General features: G+C 43.5%; 1 protein-coding gene across 5 annotated transcripts in view; it reads right to left on the bottom strand.

The window, feature by feature from the left end:
* The window catches only part of DLG2 (discs large MAGUK scaffold protein 2), an 835,907-nt gene that overhangs the window by 559,569 nt on the left and 255,752 nt on the right, over nucleotides 1-20,586 (bottom strand). Inside the window, exon 1 of one of the 5 annotated variants that reach the window (XM_088668836.1) lies at nucleotides 13,778-13,962. The exons of the other annotated variants lie outside the window; for them this stretch is intronic. Coding sequence (XP_088524962.1) covers nucleotides 13,778-13,819 — 42 coding nt within the window. The 5' untranslated portion in view covers nucleotides 13,820-13,962. Of the gene's footprint in view, nucleotides 1-13,777; nucleotides 13,963-20,586 lie in introns of those variants that run through there. 5 annotated transcript variants of the gene reach the window in all.

Genomic DNA, 20,586 nt, shown 5'->3' with positions numbered 1-20,586 from the left:
AGAGTGAGCACTCATTTCATATAGACACAATGAGCAGGCCCCTAGCCAAACCTTTTGCAGCAAGAGCCAGAAATTAAACACATTTTATTTTTGCTGTTCATTTTTATTTAAGGCATTTGTATACCACTTAACAAAGCTAAGTGGTGTACATAAAATTACGGAAAATGAAATGGTAAAAAGGCAGCCTATTGTCCCTAGAGCACCCTTCATCAAGCTGGTGCCCTCCAGATGCGTTGGACTACAACTCCCATCATCCGTAGCTGGCTGTAATAATAATTTTAAAAATCCAGAGGGTTGGGGTTTTTTTTGTTTTTTTACTTCAGAGTAAAACACTCCTTCAGAAGCTTGAAAGTTCTTATTTAAAAAAACAAAAACAAAACAAAACACATTCAACTCAAGAACCAGACTGAAAAAGCAGCAAAACAAAAAAGTTTATTCTCCCCATGTCTATGATTGCAAAAGTTTGAGATAGAGTTCCCAAAATGCAAGTTGAAGAATCGTTTCTGATTTGCTGGAAGGTGGTGAGGACAGTTTTTCACCAGTACCCAAGTTTTGAGAGGCTAAAGTGGTCGGCTAAAGCTACAGGAAAAGAGGTTTAGCATATCAACTACCCAAAAAAATAGTGCTCATGAGGAATACAGTGGTACCATGTTTCTTCGAAAATAAGACACTATCTTATATTTCTTTTCCCTCAAAAAACAAACAAACACTATGGCTTCTTTTCAGGGGATGTCTTATTTTTTTCCTCCTCCTCCTCCTCCTCCTCCTCCTCCTCCTCCTCCTCCTCCTCCTCCTCCTCCTCCAGCCTGCATTGCTGCTGCGCCTATCACTATGCCTTATTTTCGGGGTATGGCTTATATTCCTTGAATGCTTAAAAATCCTGCTACAGCTTATTTTATGGCTACATCTTATTTTCGGAGAAACAGGGTACCTCTTATTGCGTTCACCTCCGGTTACATATCCTTCAGGATATGTACGCGGCAAACCCGGAAGTATTTTTCTGGGTTTCGCCGCACACACATGCACAGAAGCGCTAAACAGTGCCACATGCATGTGCAGAAGCGGCACCTCCGGTTGCAAATTCCTCGGGATGCGACCGGAGCTCTGAAATGGATCCCGTTCACAAACGGAGGTACCACTGTAATTGAATTTGGGCTGAAACATTAGGATTGGGAGTTGATTGTCCCACAGCCTGTCCCTAAATGCCAGCCTCGGGTATTGTGCAATCAGTTTATTGATTCAAGGGCAACATGTGAAAAATACCTTATGCAATAAATATTTGGGGGAGCAACAAGTGTGCAGTTTTCAACCACAATGTGATCAAGTAAAACATTCGCTGTTGGTAGATATTATAATAATGCTACATTATTCCCCTGAAAGGTCTGGACATAGAAGCATTGGGTTAACTCTGCATACCTTGTTTATTTGCATCCCGTCCTGCTATATCTGACATTACCTCTCCAAAGTAATGTAATTTTGATGTAATGTTACTTGGCTCTGATTTTTATATTGTTATCGGTTTGAATGATGGGGTAGTTACTGCAAGGAGGTCTCTGTGACAGCAGAAAACTCAAACGTTAGGGTTGAAGCAATATGTTTCAAATGACTTTGTCCTCTAGTATCTGCAAATCACCTCTTTCCCTATGACTTTCCTGGATATGTTACAATCATCAGCAGGAGCCCTCTCAATACTTCCAGCATCCTCAGACTTTCTCTCCCCACTTGTCATATTATGAAGACGAACCTCTTTACTCTTGCCTTTGACAACTGAATTGGACAGTACCCAATGAAGTAGATCAGGCATAGGCAAACTCGGCCCTCCAGGTGTTTTGGGACTACAACTCCCATCATTCCTTACCACTGGTCTGTTAGCTAGGGGTGATGGGAGTTGTAGTCCCAAAAATCTGGAGGGCCGAGTTTGCATATGCCTGAAGTAGATCCATTGGTGCGAGGAATTTTGTTCGTGCAATAAAATCCCCTCCCCCTCCTATTCTCATGTGCCCCTCTGTCCTCCCTGAATCATTGCTGGGGGGGCTGAGGGAACCCCCAGAACACAGGTAAAAGTGTGCATGGGGAGAAGAGGAAGGCAGAAGGTTCCACTGTGCAACCAGAAGTCCTTGCACTAGCAATTTGGCTGGCTATCGCCCATTCTTTTTATGACCCGTCCTATCCTTCTGAGGATGAATTGTTTTAACTGATTTTAATCTTGTATTTTTATATCGTTGCCACCTGGGTGCACTGAAAGCAGGTAAGAAAGGGGGAGGCTAATCCTACACTCTAGGCTCATCTCAGGCCCCATCTGCACTATACAGCGAAAGCAGTATCATACCACTTTAAACAGTCATGGGTTCCCTCAAAGAATCCTGGGCAGTGTAGTTTGTTAAGGGTGCTAAGAGTCATTAGGAGACCCCTATTCCCTTCACAGAGTCTCAACCCCTCTTTCTCAATAAACTTGTTGGGGGAATAATAGAGACATAGGGGTCTCCTAACACCTCTCAGCCCACTTAACAATATTCAGAGCACTCCTGCAGGGATGTGGGCCTTGGCAGGTGCTCCGCAATGCCTATCCTTGACCCCAGTTATGTTTATTGCAGTAAGCACTCTGTGATACTCCAATAGGGATGGAGGGAGCATGCCACAGGAACAGCAAGCTCAGCAGCAAACCCATGGCGAGTGCAGCATGCTCCCATGCTCCCGTACTCTGTACCCAACAGGAAAAGACAGACAAGAATTGCAGGGTGAGTTTGAATGATAAAAATTTACAAGCCTTTTCATGACCCTAGGCTTTATATACCTTTGCTTACACAACGAGTAAGATACTGCAGTGTAAACGGTAAGAAGATCCGTTTACAACTTTGACTGTTAACTTCACTTGCATTCTATGCTGAGTCTAGATCTACCGAGTTGTGAAAGCCAGGGGCTATAGAAGCAAGTATACAAAACAGAGTGTTACAATATGAGTAAGCAAGAAGAACAGAACTGCATTATCTGCTATACAGCTATATACATACAGTGGTACCTCAAGTTACAAACGCCTCAGGTCACAAATGCTTCAGATTACAAACTCTGCTAACCTGGAAGAGTTGAGAACTTTGCCCTAGGATGAGAATGGAAATCGTGTGCCGCCGCCGGCGCAGCAGCAGCAAGAGGCCCCATTAGCGAAAGCACGCCTCTAGTTAAGAACAGTTAAGAACAGTTTCAGGTTAAGTACGGACCTCTGGAACGAATTAAGTTCGTAACTAGTACCACTGTACACACTTTGCACACTGGTCAATGCACTTACGATTAAAATGTCGATTAAACACTCAAAAGAGAATGCCCTTTTTGCGCAATTTCTGTTGTTGTTGTTTAGTCGTTTAGTCGTGTCCGACTCTTCGTGACCCCATGGACCATAGCACGCCAGGCACTCCTGTCTTGCACTGCCTCCTGCAGTTTGGTCAAACTCATGTTCGTAGCTTCGAGAACACTGTCCAACCATCTTGTCCTCTGACGTCCCCTTCTCCTAGTGCCCTCAATCTTTCCCAACATCAGGGTCTTTTCCAGGGAGTCTTCTCTTCTCATGAGGTGGCCAAAGTATTCGAGCCTCAGCTTCACGATCTGTCCTTCCAGGGAGCACTCAGGGCTGATTTCCTTAAGAATGGATAGGTTTGATCTTCTTGCCGTCCATGGGACTCTCAAGAGTCTCCTCCAGCACCATAATTCAAAAGCATCAATTCTTCGGCGATCAGCCTTCTTTATGGTCCAGCTCTCACTTCCATACATCACTACTGGGAAAACCATAGCTTTAACTATACGGACCTTTGTTGGCAAGGTGATGTCTCTGCTTTTTAAGATGCTGTCTAGGTTTGTCATTGCTTTTCTCCCAAGAAGCAGGCGTCTTTTAATTTCGTGACTGCTGTATAGTTTAATTTCTGTTTAATTTCTGTATAGTTTAATTTCTGTTTAATTTCTGTATAGTTATACAAAAAAAAGGAAGACTAAACCAGAGACCTATCGTCCACTGCAGTTTATCACCATCAGCTGCATTCAGTGACACTGCTCTGATTTACGGTGCTACAACCACAAACAAAGCTACCATCAATGCAATTCTCCCCCCCCCCCAGTATGCCATCTAGCATGCAAGTGATCTTTTGAAAGAAAGAAGATGGGCATTTCTCCACAGATCAACGAGAATAAGGGGGACCTTTTTGCCTTTCCTACGCATCATGCACGTAAATCTTGCATTGCCGCTGACATTTGTGAGTCACCCTGGAAGCTTTTTCTGGCTGAAGAGTGGGATAAAAGATGCTTTAAATAAACAAACAAGTGGAGCTCAGGGCTTGAACAAGAGAATCTTTCCTCTAGGACTCTAGCTGTCGGGGTTTGAAACATCAAGTAAACCCACTTACTTATTTCTATTGAAATGATTGCCCACGTTTCTAAATAAATACAGACAGAGAGAGCAAGGTAGCACTACATCACCTAAGTTTCATTACTCATGACCACTTTTAAAACTATGGAATTTGCTCCCACATGAGGTAGGGGTGACCACCAGCTCGGAGGGCTTTATAAAAGAGGATGAGAGAAATTCATGGAGGAGAAGGCCATCAATAGCTTCTAGCTACAATGGTTCTGAATCCCAATGGCTGGGAATCACAGAGGGCTGTTGAGTTAAGGGCCTTTTTTCAGGCTTCCCATGGGCATCTGTTTGACCACTGTGGGAAGAGAGTGCTGGGTTAAGATGGGCCTTTGGACTGATCCTATTTTATGTTATGCTCCAAACCTCAGAGATTTGGCGGTGGAGATGACAGACAGAACTCTGCAGGGGTACCTGTAATTTCACTGGTAATAACAATGAAACCATTTGAATGCTTGGTGTGTAGAAGGAGCTTTGCTGATAGAGGAAACCTTAGAAAACTGTAGCGGGGTATTGCTTTTGCTCGTTACTAATATATGCATTTTGGGGGTTTTATATTGTAAACTGCCCTGTGATCCTCAGAAGAGTTTGGATTTGATATCCTGCTTTATCACTACCCGAAGGAGTTTCAAAGCGACTAACATTCTCCTTTCCCTTCCTCTCCCACAACAAACACTCTGTGAGGTGAGTGGGGCTGAGAGACTTCAAAGAAGTGTGACTAGCCCAAGGTCACCCAGCAGCTGCATGTGGAGGAGCGGAGACGCGAAACCGGTTCCCCAGATTACGAGTCTACCGCTTTTTAACCACTACACCACACTGGCTCTCAAGAAGAAGGGTGGTATAGAAATTTAATAAATAAAATAAAATAAAATAATAAAATAGCCAGCATTTCCTACCATGGAATACTTACCATACACTGACGTCGGTTTTAACATGTATTTTTAGTTGGAAAAAAATCAAAGAGAAACAGGTAGATATCAAAATACAGGCAGGATTTTCATAGCTAGCAGTGCTATTTAGCCTTCCCCATAATGTGTTTGAAAGAACAGAGCACAGTCTGCACTATGTTTTACCAACTTGCTTCCTATCGGATATGTTCATGTAGGTTATCATTTTCTGGCTTGTACTCAGGAGTTATGTGCCCCGTCTGAATATGAGAAAAAAACATTTCCATCCCATGGATTCCATTTGAAACAATTCTAGCATTCTAGTATCACCGCTATTATGTATTATTTTTTCACTGCCCCCTTTATGCACACAGCACTTTTACTGGTTTTAAGGTTAATACGGAGACCTGAGGGGGGGGGGGGGAGAAGAGGTGGAGAAGAGCCTACTAGAAGCAAAACAGAAGAGGAAATATGGGGATTGAAAGAGGAAACAAGGACCAGATGCATACAATGTAAATTAACAAGTGATAATGACCAAAGTTTGCAAAGAATTTCCACCGCTTGCAAATATTATTCCTTATTATGAGTTGGACACCCTTATTTTGAGATTCGTCCATAATCAATAATGAGATATAATTGGGACTGATGCCCACTTTTATGCCTGCATGATCAGCATTCTTCAGACCAGGCTGGTGAGGCTGTTAGCTGCTGTTAGCACAAATTCAGCACTTGCTTATTTTCACCCTGCTATGCTGTCATGAGAGGAAAGTGTCCTTCCTCCCTGATGGATGGCTTCTCAATCAATCTCAGTATATCTCATGGCCCAGGATGAGAGGGGGTACTTGATACCAAGCTTCAAACCATCAAGTCTTTCTGCCTACTTCCAAAATCCTGACTTCTGCTGGGAGACTCCACACTGTCCATTACTGGCATTGGGCTCTAGTTCCACATAGGAGGGAGTGTATAGAGCTGGCATAGGCAAACTCGGCCCTAATCCTAATGTTATGTACTAAGCTTGGCTCCTAGAACAATAGGCAGGTAGGATCCTAGAATGCAACAACCTGATTGGCTTGCAGGAGCAGCCCAGTCAGACCCCAGGAGGAAGTTAATCAGCCTATTAGGCTGGTAGGATACTAGGATGCAACAACTGATTGGCCTGCAGCAGCAGCCAACCAATCAGAGGGTACTCATTGTGTAAATAATGTATATAAAGCCTGAGGTTTTGGGGGGAATTCAATCACTGTTCCTATGAGCTGAAATAAAGAGCATGAAATTACTACTCAACTGAGTATATTTCACCTGACCACGGTTCCTGTTAGCTAGGGATGATGGGAGCTGTAGTCCCAAAACATCTGGAGGGCCGAGTGTGCCTATTCCTGCTATGGAGTGTGCAGCAGGGGAGCAAGCACCTCTGCAAGCAGGACGGACATCCATGAAGTGATAGGTAAAACTGACACCAATTCTGCCGGACCTGATGGTGCCACTTCCATGTTCCAACACCCAACCAGGAGCCACAGTTTCATGGTGAGGAGCACTGTTTTATTTATTTATTTCAGAAAACACATTTACCACTTGCAGTTGTTTAGGAACTGCACTGTTCTGCCTCCACTTTGCAGTTCCTAAGTGAATGCTGAAAATATGGGAAACATTATGAACCAATTTTGAACCTGGGCAGGGGAAAAAAAAATTCAATCCTTCATGGAAGAAACTCACAATTAGTGGCCAAAATATGATGTGAGTGCAAGGCAGCATGCATATTGCTAGAACACAGATGCAGACAACCAGCCCGTATGTGGCCACCCTCTTTTTCTCTGTCAAGACTGTATGATGTGTACTTTGGCCTGCACGTGAGTCACTTTCTGCATCCTCAGTATGGCAAAAGTCCTGACAAGTGGGTTGCTTTAATACTTCATCACTAGCCCACACCATGAGTTTTGAGCCTTTGGTTCAAAGCTACTGCAGCAGCAGCTCATAACCTCTGAACTACCAGTGCACAGTGTCTTACTGGAATCAGGAAACCAGCAGGCAGTAGCCAGGCAGCTCCATTGAGAAAATGGGCCCTGAGATTTGTTTCAGCACCATGGACAGCTCAAGAGTAGGCTCACTTAGGGAGACAGGCGGACTAATGCCAGTGTAATGGAAGAAGCAAAGATCACCAGTATCGAAGAATGATTCTTCAAAATCATCTTCGCTGGACTGGTCATGTTGTGTGGATGCCTGATTATTGTCTTCCAAAGCAACTACTCTACTCCGAACTTAAAAATGAAAAGTGTAATGCTTGTGGTCAACAAAAGAGGTTCAAAGACTCTCTCAAGACAAATCTAAAAAAATGTAGTATAAACACCGACAACTGGGAAACACTGGCCTGCGAGCACTCCAATTGGAGAACAGCCTTTACCAAAGGTGTCATTGGTTTTGAAGACGCTCGAACTCAGGACGGAAGGGAGAAACGCGCTAAGAAGAAGGCATGCTTGGCAAACCCTCACCATGATCAACTCCCGCCCGGAATCCAATGTCCCCACTGTGAAAGGGTGTGTGGATCCAGAATTGGCCTCCACAGTCACTGCTAAAACTGTGTTTATGGAAGACAATCTTACTTGGCAACAAGTGATCGCCAAAGAAGAGGCTTCTGGAAGAAGGGCTAAAACGCATGACTGTTCAGCTCAAGGAAGCTTTCCTTTTGCCTTTGATGGCCCTCCATTCATTACAAACGGAGCACAATTTTGCACTCAAATGTGGACCTGCTCAATATGGACTGAGTGGTGACATGCAAAAGTGCAGGTCTTACTCATGAGCGAATTTGAAAGAGAAGCAAATGCAAGCAGGAAGGTTGTACACGCTAATGGTCCTCAAAGAACTCCAAAACCGATGTCCTGCCAATACAAAAGGAATGCAGAAGGCGAAACACAATCACAAATACAGGAATGTATTTTCCCCCTCTCACACATATGCCGCTAGCAGGCAAAGCTAAGTGACTAAGAGCTGCTGAAGGGTCTAACTTTTGCTTTGTTTCCTGTGCTCAGAAGCGCGTGCTGGCCTTTAAAGGCTTTCAGTTGCAATATAATTTTCTATTGTTTATTCATAGCTATTAACAGTTATCCCAAACACTGAGTGAGAGAATGAAAAAGGGGGGAAAGACAGGCAACAGGTAGCCAGGATCACTCTGTGCCAATCTAATTAACAACAATGGCAGCCTTCAACATAGGCTTAGTATGGTATGTCTTAGGAGGAGTGAAAGCAGGGGGCACCTTTTACTAAACTCTGTTTAAATAAGCAATTTTCTGTGGCAGGAGAATAAAACAGGAATTATTGTACATGTAAGCAGCAATCACTGCCACCGCAATCAGCCACCCCAAGGATAACCCAAAGGCTATTCTTCTCTTTTCAGGGATGGAAAAGTGGCTGATCAGTTTTATTTAAATGAAAAGCAGAACTGCCACCCATTTTTGCCACAAAAGACATGTATTTCAAGGCAAATTGTTAGTTCTCTATTGAATGAAATACCATTTCCTGAGAAAGGGGGGAGGATGACAGGAGATGGGAAGCTACATTAAGGATCAGTCTATAATTCCCTTTGACTGCTACATCCATGGGATTTTGTACAAAAAAAAAATCACACCTTGAAATCGCAAATTGAACCCTGATACGACCAGGGTTATACTCACATAAACTCCCTACCACAGGTCGAAATCTCATTGCTTTTTATTTTCCTCCCTCAAAGGTGACCTGAATTGTAAATTATTGATCTGCGCATGTGTATTTGGTCCTCCTAATGGTTCAGCGAGTCCCAAATCCAGCACAGAATGTCCTGGTGAAGTCCACAAAGATTTTCCAAGGCATGTAATGTCATTGTCTAGATGCCCCCAACCTCGGTTGCTGTTGTCGGACGCCAGCACCCATCAGCCCCAGCTTACATGGTCGGTCACCAGGGCCAGTGGAAGGTATAGTCTAAAACAGGCATGTCAAACCTGAGGCCCTCCAGATGTTTTGGCCTACAACTCCCATGATCCCTAGCTAGCAGGACCAGTGGTTGGGGAAGATGGGAATTGTAGTCCAAAACATCTGGAGGGCTGCAGGTTTGACATGCCTGGTCTAAAACATCTGGAAGGCACAGGGTTGGGGGAAGCTGATGCAGACATGCTAAAACATTTACAACAAGACTCATTTAACATGTGAACATCCAACTACCTCTGCCTCAAATCAGCTAATGCTGACTTCAACTTAGTAATAGCCGGCTTGTGAAAGAGGCTCTCATCACATCATTCTAGGCACATGAAAAGAAAGACGGTGTGTGACCCACTGATCTCTACGGGACTTTTCCCATACCATTTTGTTTAGTTAACGTTCCAGCCAAAGGCATTTCAACACTATACCCCACCCGCAAAAGCAAACCCACACATAAGCTATAAACAAGTAACAAGGACACTGTAAATGTCCAGCATGGTTTTGACCTTAAATACATCAGGTCCCAGAACAGTTTCCTCCTCCCTCAAATGGATTACCAATATGCTGCATATGCAAAGCATGAATTATCCCTGTTCTTCCTATTGGGAGATGAAACTGGAGGGATTGGTGTTAATGAAATACCATAAGATAAATTTATTTAAGAAGAAAAGGTGATCAGACCATCTAAAAGAAAATTCATCATCATCATCATCCTTTTATTCAACCGTCAGTCAGAAAAAGGTACATTTATCCACACAAAGTTAAAACATCTGAAAGTGTTTTTGAACACAGCCAACACTAAAAAAGGGCCAAACAGATAGCCCCAAATCAATACAGTCAATTTTAGTCTTACAACGCTTGAAAGATAAAAAAAGAAATTTGGCCACCAAGGAGGCTGTATTTCTAGTAGCATTATTCAGCAAGTATAAAACCTGATTTTCTCTGGGTAGAAAGCTAAATCGGAGTAGAAGTGGAGCTATAAGATTTTGCATAAGCTCTGTGTAAGAAGGGCAAGTTAGGAGAATATGTTCAGTGGACTCGACGACACCCATGGCACAATGACAAGTTCTCTGGGCATATGGTACGCCCCCAAGCCTTCCCCACAGTACCACAGAATCAAGGGCATTTAATCTAGCTGCTGTAAGAAGTCTACGGTATTCCACATAGTGGATTTCCACAAGGTAGGGGGCTGGTATAATATGTTAGATCTAATCCCCTAAAAGAAAATTATATACATCTGAGCTCACTCTTTAAGCTAGGGTTTCCACAAACCAAGGCATGTGAAGCAAGCTACGCTGGATTTTGCAATCATAGTTTAACCCACCCCATTGGCTACATCCACATACTCTTCACCGTTTAGAGCAGGGAATCCCTGAGCCGCATTAATTCTCCCCCTTTCTGCCGCTATAATAGCAATTACATCATTCCATGGGAGGGAGCAAGAGTGCACCAGGATTCCCTAATGCAGGCTGTGTTAAATCTGACAAGCATCAAGGAATCCCAGAAAGTAGAGTTGCACCCCTTAAAGTGGAGATTGGGGAACCTGTGGCGCTCCAGATGTTGCTCTCTTCTACGGCTCTCTTCATCAGCTGACCCAGGCTGATAGGAACTGAAGCCCAACAACATCTGGAGGGCCACAAGTTCCCCATCTATGCCCCGAGCGTGGCTGACTAGGAAAGAGGAGGATGAGAAACCAGGGGGCAGTATTCGCTGGTTTACCCACAGCTGCAAGTTCAGGAAACTGATTGAAATTATAAATGGGATTAATAAAATTTTACTATAAAGTGGCAAAATGTTAAGCTCCGGAATTATAAGGTAAACCTCCAGCAGTCCTGACTGTATTTATAAAAGGCCAGTTCATTTTTTAAATTTAGAACTCCATGCATTAATAATTAATTCCGTGCATTAATCACTCTCACTCTCACTCTCACTCTCACTCCTCCCCCTAATTTAGAGATATCTACGACGTATATACCTCTCTGGTTTTTAATATTTGTATGCTGCAGTAAATGTCAGAAAATTGGTGAAAGTTGGCACTTACCAGCAATTTGAAGAAGCAGTACATAAACGTCAAAGAAAGTATCTGAACTTTTACCAATAAATTGCAAATCATGTGCAATACCATAGGTATAAAACTTCAGAAATAAGTTATGTTGAAAAATTCAGTTCTGTAATTTCCTGCTGGGGTTTGTATACTCTCACCAACCAATGTCAACATTCAACAAGTTTCTGGCATTTTCAGTAACATACAAGGCATTGTCCTTATCAGACTTGAGTGAATGTGCCCTTTATTTTCACTAAAAGTACTAATAATTTTTAAGCCATATATGCATATATATAGGTATACTCAAAGTAAAGTGAATGTGGAATGTCCATACAAATAATGGCAATAGTATATGTTCAGATAAAGCCAAGGGGAAATAGCAAGAGATTTAAATATGTATTACTATTAATATACATGAACACGGGATTTATGAACACATTCATATTAATTCACATGCTGTATTAATGTTACTGGTAGAGTGGACCAAGGGCCATCAATGGTCAGTCAATGCACACAGTCTTCTTTTGTACAGAATTCCAGGAGAGTCAATGCATATTACCCTGTCAATGTAATCAATCAATGTAAACATCTGTAATCAATTCACATTTTCTGGCATCGCTTGGAAATTAAGCATATTGCCTGGGTAAACTGCAAAATCCCCTGTTGGTGCCATTAGTTCATACACATTACCTGCTCCTTTACGGGATTGCATGCAATCCCCAAACCTGCCAACTCGCATTAACAGCCTGTATTTCGGTGGATTCCCAAAACTGCTGCGTTTCATGGATGTCTCGAAATAAAGAGACGTTCCCCCAACTTCTTGGACATATGCCAGTGAATGCTGTCAGCCGCATTCAGGAGACAGTTAAACTTCAAGAGGTCTGTCTCTTGAGTTTTTAAGCATTCATGGAACTTGCCTGAGATTGACAGCATTCACCACATTCCAGACACTCAATGTAACATTTCATTCCCTCTGTTTCTGATGTCCAGGATGTGAGTGCCGGCGCTCATGTAGCCAAAATGGTACCACCCACATGCAAGAGGGAGGAATAAGCAGGGGAAAACAATCTTCAAGACAACTTTTTTTTAATAAAAAAAAACCCACCCACCCAACAACAACAGCAACCCAATGAGAACTGAGCATGCTCATTAGCCAAAGAATGTTATTGATTGTTTGGGCGGGGATGTAAACCAGAAAAGTGGGGTGGCTGGAAAGAAGCGTCTGTTATCCTGAACTTCAAACTGTACCGTTTTCTTGAAGGTTGCCTTTTCATATCTAAAATGTCCATTGACAAAAGCTATAGTATGACTACATTAGCCTCGCTATCCCAGCAATAGTAGCTTTGCCATCCATACAGGCAGAAAACAAAACTTTCTCTTAAACAATGGAATAAACAGCCTGGTGGGGTAGGACTCGTTTGCCAAGCTTTATCCATCTCCCCCTCCCTATTGAGTTTCTACCTTTTTTAAAAATGTGAGCCCCACCACCACCACACTTTCCCAGAACAGCAGCAATACTTCCCCAATAGGTTGACAGAAGACGGTAATTCATTTAAATTATGCAGCTCTATTCCCAATTGCTAGCTGGCCCACTTGCTCGTCTTACGGCAGAGTGCGGTGTCACCCATCCTTTCAGCTTGGCTTGCCCTCAGTTGGGGACAAGGAAAAATATTCAGCAACTTTTGTGTTGGAAGTTGTTGGGGTGGGGGGTGGGGGAAGGGTAATGAAGAAAAGCCAACAGAATGTGGATGTCAAAAGCCTGATCAAAGTGACTGAGGAAGCCAAAAGGATTTCTTTCTTAAGCATGGGGGGGGGCAGGCAGTCCCCACCACCACGTCAACATATTGCTCTTATTGCCGGACACTGTTCATCATTTGGCTCGTATGCATTTCGTGACAAGCTAGAAACAGACTGGCGCAAGAGTCTCTAGCTACAGCAGACAGATCTCTGGTTTTTCCAGACAGATCATCAGCAAGAAAACAAGCAAGCTCATAGCACCGGAGGCACGAAAGAAGCAAAGATGAATGAATTCTGATTTCTTCGCCTTAAACCCAAAGCAGCAAACTAGCATAAAACAGGAGCCTACAGAGTCTCCTCCGTGGCCTACTGGGACCTTTATGAAAGAGAACAGCCCCCCCCCTTAAAACAGGAGGGGGGGAAGCCACACACACACACAAGCTAGCCTATTATTCTGCCGGTGCAAGAGTCAAACCCGAACTACAAACCGTCACACGGCGAAGGTCACTACGCTGTGAAAACATTAAAGGCATGCTTCTCCAATTAAGCCGCGCAGACACAATAAAAAATAAATTCCGCACAACCACCTGTAATGATATGCCTGTTCGAGCAGCAATTTCTAAAGTACCAAGCAACACAAAAGGTAGACATTTTCTGCAGCTGGTTTGGTTTGTCAAAGAAGAAAAAAAAGAAGGAAGGAAGGAAGGAAAGAAGGAATGAAAGAAAGATGCACAGTCCTTCCAGGATTGCCGTCTCGTCTCCTCTTACCTTCACGTTAGTCCGGAGTGCACAGTAACATGCAAAAAACATTGCAGTAAACAAGGAGCATATGGACCAGGACGCAGCTCCTCTGCTCTGCACAAACCACACACACACACACACTAACACACACACACGCAATCCTCAGCATGTGCTACTAAGAAGCATTCGTTCTCTCTGTCAGTTTCAAATGCATTGATCTCTGGGCTTTTTTTCCTCGCTTTTTTTGCTCCCCGCTGACTACAGGAAAGACATGTCTTGAAGGCACTGAATGAAAGCTACACGTCTCCTCTTCCCTGCCTATACAGAGCATCATGCCCAGCAAAGGCAATTAGGAGAGATTTCGGCAGCTGCAACTTAAGAGACCTCAGTTGCTTTGCATCCCAGCATTTTAAAAACCGGTGAAAAAGAAACCAGGAGGGAAGTGATGCGGGGGGGGGGGGGGTGGAAAGAGGAGGAGGAGGAGGAAGAAGAAGAAAAAGAAGAAGCTTGCCCAGGGAGGGGGGGGGGGAGGTGAGGATTTAAAATTGTAACCAGCTGAGTCGCTTATACTTCCAAACGTCTTTGAGGTTTTGTTTGTTTTAAAATGTTTCACAAATGCAATCAGCGTTAGATGTTGGGGTCGGGGGAGAGAGAGAGACAATAGGGACCTCCTTTCTATTCTGAGGTTGCAGTCTGCAATGTTTCTGTCTCGCCTTGCTCAAGATGCAGTCTCTCTTTTAACAGCGGCAACGTCATCATCACCCATGACAGATTCAACATGTTCTACTTACAAATACAGCGTCTGACTAGGGGCAGCCAGCTTCAGAATGCTTCTCCGGACACACAAGTTCGCTCCCTCCCCACTCCCCCCACCCCGGTGCTAATCTGTTTTGAAAACAGGGAAGGAAGAGTAGGTCCCAATCTATTTGCTCACTTTCCTCCAGCAAGATGAGCAGAAAGGCTGGTTATGAAATACTGATGGGGGTTGTGCTGGAGGAAGCGATTCCAAGATAGCTCACTGACACTGATGGCTTTTAAACGGTGGAGGCATTTTATACGCCTCAAGAAATGATGGGGGGGGGGGAAGGAGCTGTGAACATGCCAACTTCAGGGCTGGGTTATACTCTCACATTCTGGCACCCACAATTCTGAATGGGTCATGTCCAAATATATGCCAGGAAAAATTAATGCCACAGCCCAACCAAGAGGCAAAACCCTCCATTCACAAGTATGTGCAGCAGCCTAGTTCTCATTGAGTTAGTAAATCTGTGGGTGGGCTCTACCACTTCTGACCATCAGTGGGGGCTCATGATTTAGTGTTCAGCCTTACATTAAAAAAAAAACCTACAAGCCCTCTGCATAGTGACAATTAGGGTGTCAGATTCCCTGATGTGAGGTGTCATTGTGCAGGAAATCATTTTGGAAATAAGAAGCATTCAGTCACATGAGCACCCAGCTAGAATCAAATGGTATATCCCATACTAGGGATAGGTGAATCAATCAATTAGTTTCTCTCAGTTTCTTTTTCTTTTTTAAATATTTCTTATTAAAGATTTCTTGAATTACAAAGGTGAGCGCAGTGTCTCTCATATTTTAACATGTATCATTTTTGCAAATCAGTTTCGTTTGTTAAGACACTAAGGGGAAAGAGGGAAAACGAGGTAGATAGGGGGTGGGAGGGTGGATGGGGGTGAGAGTAGGTGACGATGTCTCTGGTTTGCTTGATGTAGGGCTTGATGTCAGCTTTGTTTGTGTTGGTACTCCTTTATTCGCTTGTGTTCTTTTGACGGTGAGAGACATTGGGGTTGGCCAAGGGTGTGGTTGTTCATTTGTGATTGGCTATGAAGGTCTTTGTTTTCATGTGTGAGTGGGGTGGGTGGGTATTTTTGGGTCAGGCTAGCCATACTGATTTGTATGCTGGTGGTAAATTTTTGTCATTATCTTGTTGGGCTGTGTGTGTGTTAAAGGGGACCCATACCGGGGTGAAGGTATCCTCTTCTATTTGTCCCCATGCCAGTTTCAGCTTGTTGGTTAGTTTTTCTAGTAAGGCTGTTTCCCATCCTACTTGGTACCATTGGTCCATGCTTACTCCTGACAGGTCTCTCCAATGTCTGGTTATGACATTTCTGGTTGCCGAAAGTAGGTGGGTTATGAGGTCTTTGTGGTCTAAATGGGCATTATTATCTTGAAAGATGTTTAGTAGGGCCAATTCTGGGGTAAGTTCTATTACTTGTCGGGTTGTTTTACATATTTCTCATACGGTTGTTGCCCAGAATAATTGGATTTAGAGTTTCTTTCAGTTTCTCATTTTGCCACTGTTAAATTTCTGCGTCAGATTGTGAATGAAGAATAATAACCATAAAATTGTCCTCATGAAAATTTATCAGCATTGCATTGCAAATTTCTCCTAGTATACACGTTTGCATGCAATTTTGTGCCATGCACACATTTTTGCAAAGCAAATTCCCTAATATATAGTGGTACCTCGGTTTATGAACACAATTGGTTCCGGAAGTCTGTTCATAAACTGAAGCGTTCATAAACTGAAGCGAACTTTCCCACTGAAAGTAATGGAAAGTGGATTAATCTGTTCCAGACGGGTCCGCGGAGTACTCAACCTGAAGCGTACTTAACCCGAAGCATGGGTGTAATTGGGTCTGGAAGTCTATTCATAAACTGAAGCGTTCATAAACTGAAGCGAACTTTCCCATTGAAAGTAATGGAAAGTGAATTAATCCGTTCCAGGTGGGTCCGCAGCGTTTGTAAACCGAAAATTCGTAAACCGAGGTGTTCATAAACCGAGGTGCCACTGTAATGCATTTTGAAAACTATTTTCACAGGTATATGCATTTTTATGTCCACTTTGCCCCAGTATATGACTTGGTCGGGGAAATGCACAGCAGAATTTGAAGGAGTGTGCATTTCAAAGGACTGCTGCGTTTTGGTGCATGTACTGTTTTGGATAGCGAAAGTTGGACAGGGTCACCTTTGAATGTGAACTGAATTGAATTTCTCCTGCATCCCTAGCCCAGACACAGGCTTAACAATTCAGTGAGAAATAGTCCAGGATAGCTCAGTTGGTAAAGCATGAGACTCTTAACCTCAGGGTTGTGGGTTTGAGCCCCAAGTTGGGCAAAAAATTCCTGTATTGCAGGGGGTTGGACTAGATGACCCTCGTGGTTCCTTCTAGCTCTACAATGCTATGATTCTATGAAACAGAAAACTCCCATGGACCCCGCTGCTGTCACTCTCATGTCAGCCACCACAGTTTTTTGGAGAGGGGAAAATAATTCATCCAAAGTCCAGTGCAATATACTCACTGCACACGGTAGAACAACTCCTTATAGATAGTCAGAAACTACTAATATGCACAGTGGATTTTGCAGCTGTCTTCAGAAATGAATTCTTACCAACCCACTGCAGCAGTTATTTCAAGAAAATTAAAGTGGTAGTGTTTGGCTCCAGCCTTTCCTATCAGCACCCAGCAAATTGTGTAGGATAAGCATAATATCTGCCAGTGGCTTTTAGGATTTCTTTAATATGAGGAGCTTTTGCATCAGCCTCTGCAAATTCATAAGAAGAGGCGAGAAGCCTAAGGAAGGGAAAGTCTGTCTGTATGTAAAGGAATGGAAAAGTAACCAGCAAGGGAAAGGCAAAAGGAGGAAGGAGGTGAAACTCCCCCCCCCCTTGATGATTTTTCCACTCAGAAAATGTCAATCCCAAAGGAGGAACTATTCTTAGCCCAGCATTGGCCGTGCATTTTCAACAGGGATGGGTAAACAAATCATGTTTACTGTACCTTATAGCAACTAATTAATATGTACTGCTGTCTTTCATTGGGAAAAAAAAATCCAGGTGGGTGCTAATCAGAAGCTCTTACAGCTTGAATGGAGAGCCTGAATTCTCACGTCTTCTTACAACTTTTAGCAAGTAAAGGATTGGTGGTCACTGCAGCCCTTTTGTTGATGTTCCAGGGCTTTTAATGTTGCTAGTGGTTGCCCACTGCAGGAAGCAGGATGGTGGACCCTTTGTAAAACTGCCCTCACTGGCTCTCAGTCTTTGCTCTTGTTACCATTTCATATCTACATGAAACCACTGGCAGTAGCCCTCTGAAACTTCAGCCCATTAATATGTAGGTGAGAGGCATCCACATCTCTTCTTTCCATCTTCTAATCCTGGGGAAGCTCTGGAAATCCTGAGATGATGCCTGAAGGCAATTTTAGATTGGGTGAGGGCAAACAAATCATGGTCACACGCAGGGCTGGCCCACCCATGAGGCAGACTGAAGCAGCTGCCTCAAGCAGCTGAATTCCACAGGGTGGCACCCCGTGGGTACCCTGCTTGCCACAAGTCACATCAGTCATATGACCCTGGTAGGCAAGGCTTTCGTGAGGGGACAGCATGGGGGAAGTCTATGTACAGAGGTGGTTTTAGGGTAGTGCGACTGGTTTGGCTGCACTGGGCATTGCACTGCAGGGGGCGTCACAAGAATGCTGTAGGACAGAGTGCAAGACGCAGGGGGTGCCGAATTTTAGCGTCACTGAAATTTGAGAGACCAAACTCCGCCACTGGAGGTAGATGAATCTGTCAATTTCCATTTCTCATTTTCTTCAACCCTTAAGTCAACTTCTCCACATCCCCACATCCGTTTGCAATTCTAAAAAAAAAACGTCCCCACTAAAATTAATCAGCATTTTAGTGCACATTTCTCCTTCTGCTGTTTTATCTTTTCCTAACGCAATGCATTTTTGTATGTTATCTTCTCTAATACACAAATGTATACGAATGTTTCACCATAGCGTACATATTACTTGGTGGGATAACCGCACTGCAAAATTCAAACAAGTGCAAATTTCAAAGGAGGACTGTGTTTTTCGTTTGCTTAAATATTTTCATTCAGCATTACAAACAACAAATATAGCCACACCAAGTTATGCTGCCTGGGGCTGGTGGCAACTGTAGACCAAATTACTGTACCCAGAAAGCAGCCAATTGGGGAAGTCTGTAATAGGAAGAAGCAGAGGCTGCCGCAGAGGTTGGAGGAGCGCTTAGGAAATAGCAGCCTAGCTGTCTTTGCTGGGAGACACAAAGTAGTTCAAAGAAAAAAGTTAACACTCACACAATCATGAACAATTTATCCCTATCAAAATGCTACTCTCAATAGCAAAAAAGGGAGAGAAAGGTAAATATTTTGGGCAGGGCTAAATTACACCAAATGTGGTGTTTTGGCAGAAAGTTTTTGAGTGGGTTGTTGGTTTTTTAGACCTTTTCAACATCGTTTCCAGCTAGTTGTCTGAAAAATACAAGTCTGATGCAGTAAAGATGAGAGAAGATAACAGAGAGCCCTAATATATCTCAGGTCTAAAGAAGGAAGGTGTCACATAAAGATAGAGAAGGGGTTCTCTAGGAAATTACTTCAGTATGACTCTCAAACAGAGCAGCGGCTTCAAGAAAACAGTTGTTCTGGCTGATGCTGCCAACTGTTCCATTAAGAAAAAAAAACAAATCATGTCCTAGAAAATTCTTAGTCAAGAAATCTCAGAGATCTGACTGAGGCATGCATGGCGCTGTATACAGTGGACGCTCGGGTTGTGAACGTGATCCGTGCAGGAGGCATGTTGGCAACCTGCAGCATTCGCAACGCACGTCTGTGCATGTGCAAGTCGCAAATCGGGGCTTCTGTGCATGTGCAAAGCACGAGTTAGCACTTCTGCGCATGTGTGCGCGCCGAAACCCGAAAGTAACCTGTTCTGGTACTTCTGGGTTCAGCGCGGAGTGCAACCCAAAAAGACACAACCTGAAGCGGCTGTAACCCGAGGTATGACTGTACTTCTATGCTGCTGTTTTATGGGGGGGGGTACTGCTTTTGCAAGTCAAAACTCAAACTGCATTCATTCTCCTTTGAGGTTTGAATGGAGCAAATAGGTTACTCTCACCTTTGTGCAATAGATCCCATTCAAGCAGTGCAATAGCCAGCTGTTTCTAGATACAGATACAAACACACACACACACACACACACACCTCATTCAGGCAAGCCAGAGGCATTGTCACAGTTCAAGAACACATTCGAACCAGACAAAAACAACTGAGGAAGGTGCATATGGGATGGGGCCTAGGGAGAGTACCAAGGGCCAGGTAGAAAGGACTGGGGGCCGCATTTCGAGATCTAATTCCTGGCATGTTGAATGGTAAGTTACTGCAGAGCCTGTGTGGTGCAGGGCTCAGCGTCGAAGCAGTAGAAGACGACAGAGAGAGGTTCAGGATCAAGACGTGGCTCAGTTACAAAGCTAAGTGGAGTGACCTTGGGCTACTCCAAGCCAGTCCACTCTCTCCCAGATTCACCACAGGAGTGTGGCAAGGATGAAACAGGTGTTTGCAGGTGGGAGGCAATGGGTCCTGCCCTGAGCTCCTTGGGGAAAGAGTGGGACAAAAATATTATTATATATTATTTATATTATATTATATTATATTATATTATATATGATAAATTGTCCTCCATGCATGATGATGGGCCCAGCAGATGCAGCCAGACAAAAAACACTCAGGAATAAAATGCTCAGGACTAAAATACAGTATATGACAATACAGGACAACCTCCCACACCTTTTTTTTTCTTTTTAAAAAAAATCTAAAACTTTTTTTCTAAAAATTATCTCTAGATGCAAAATAGCCATGGCATAAAACAGCTTCTGAACACAAAACAAGGAAGGCGAATACAGCTTAGCAGCCTAATACTGGCAGGCACTTTCAGTTGCCAAACATCAAGATAAACAATCTTCTAAACAGGATAATGTTCAATACACATTGTGAATTTAAACAATCTATTGCAGGTGAA

Source organism: Zootoca vivipara, chromosome 4 (assembly GCF_965207765.1).
Source record: "Zootoca vivipara chromosome 4, rZooViv2.hap1.1, whole genome shotgun sequence".
NCBI lineage: Eukaryota > Metazoa > Chordata > Lepidosauria > Squamata > Lacertidae > Zootoca > Zootoca vivipara.
Note: the sequence above shows the minus strand (reverse complement) of the source record. Positions and strands in the feature narration are given on the sequence as shown.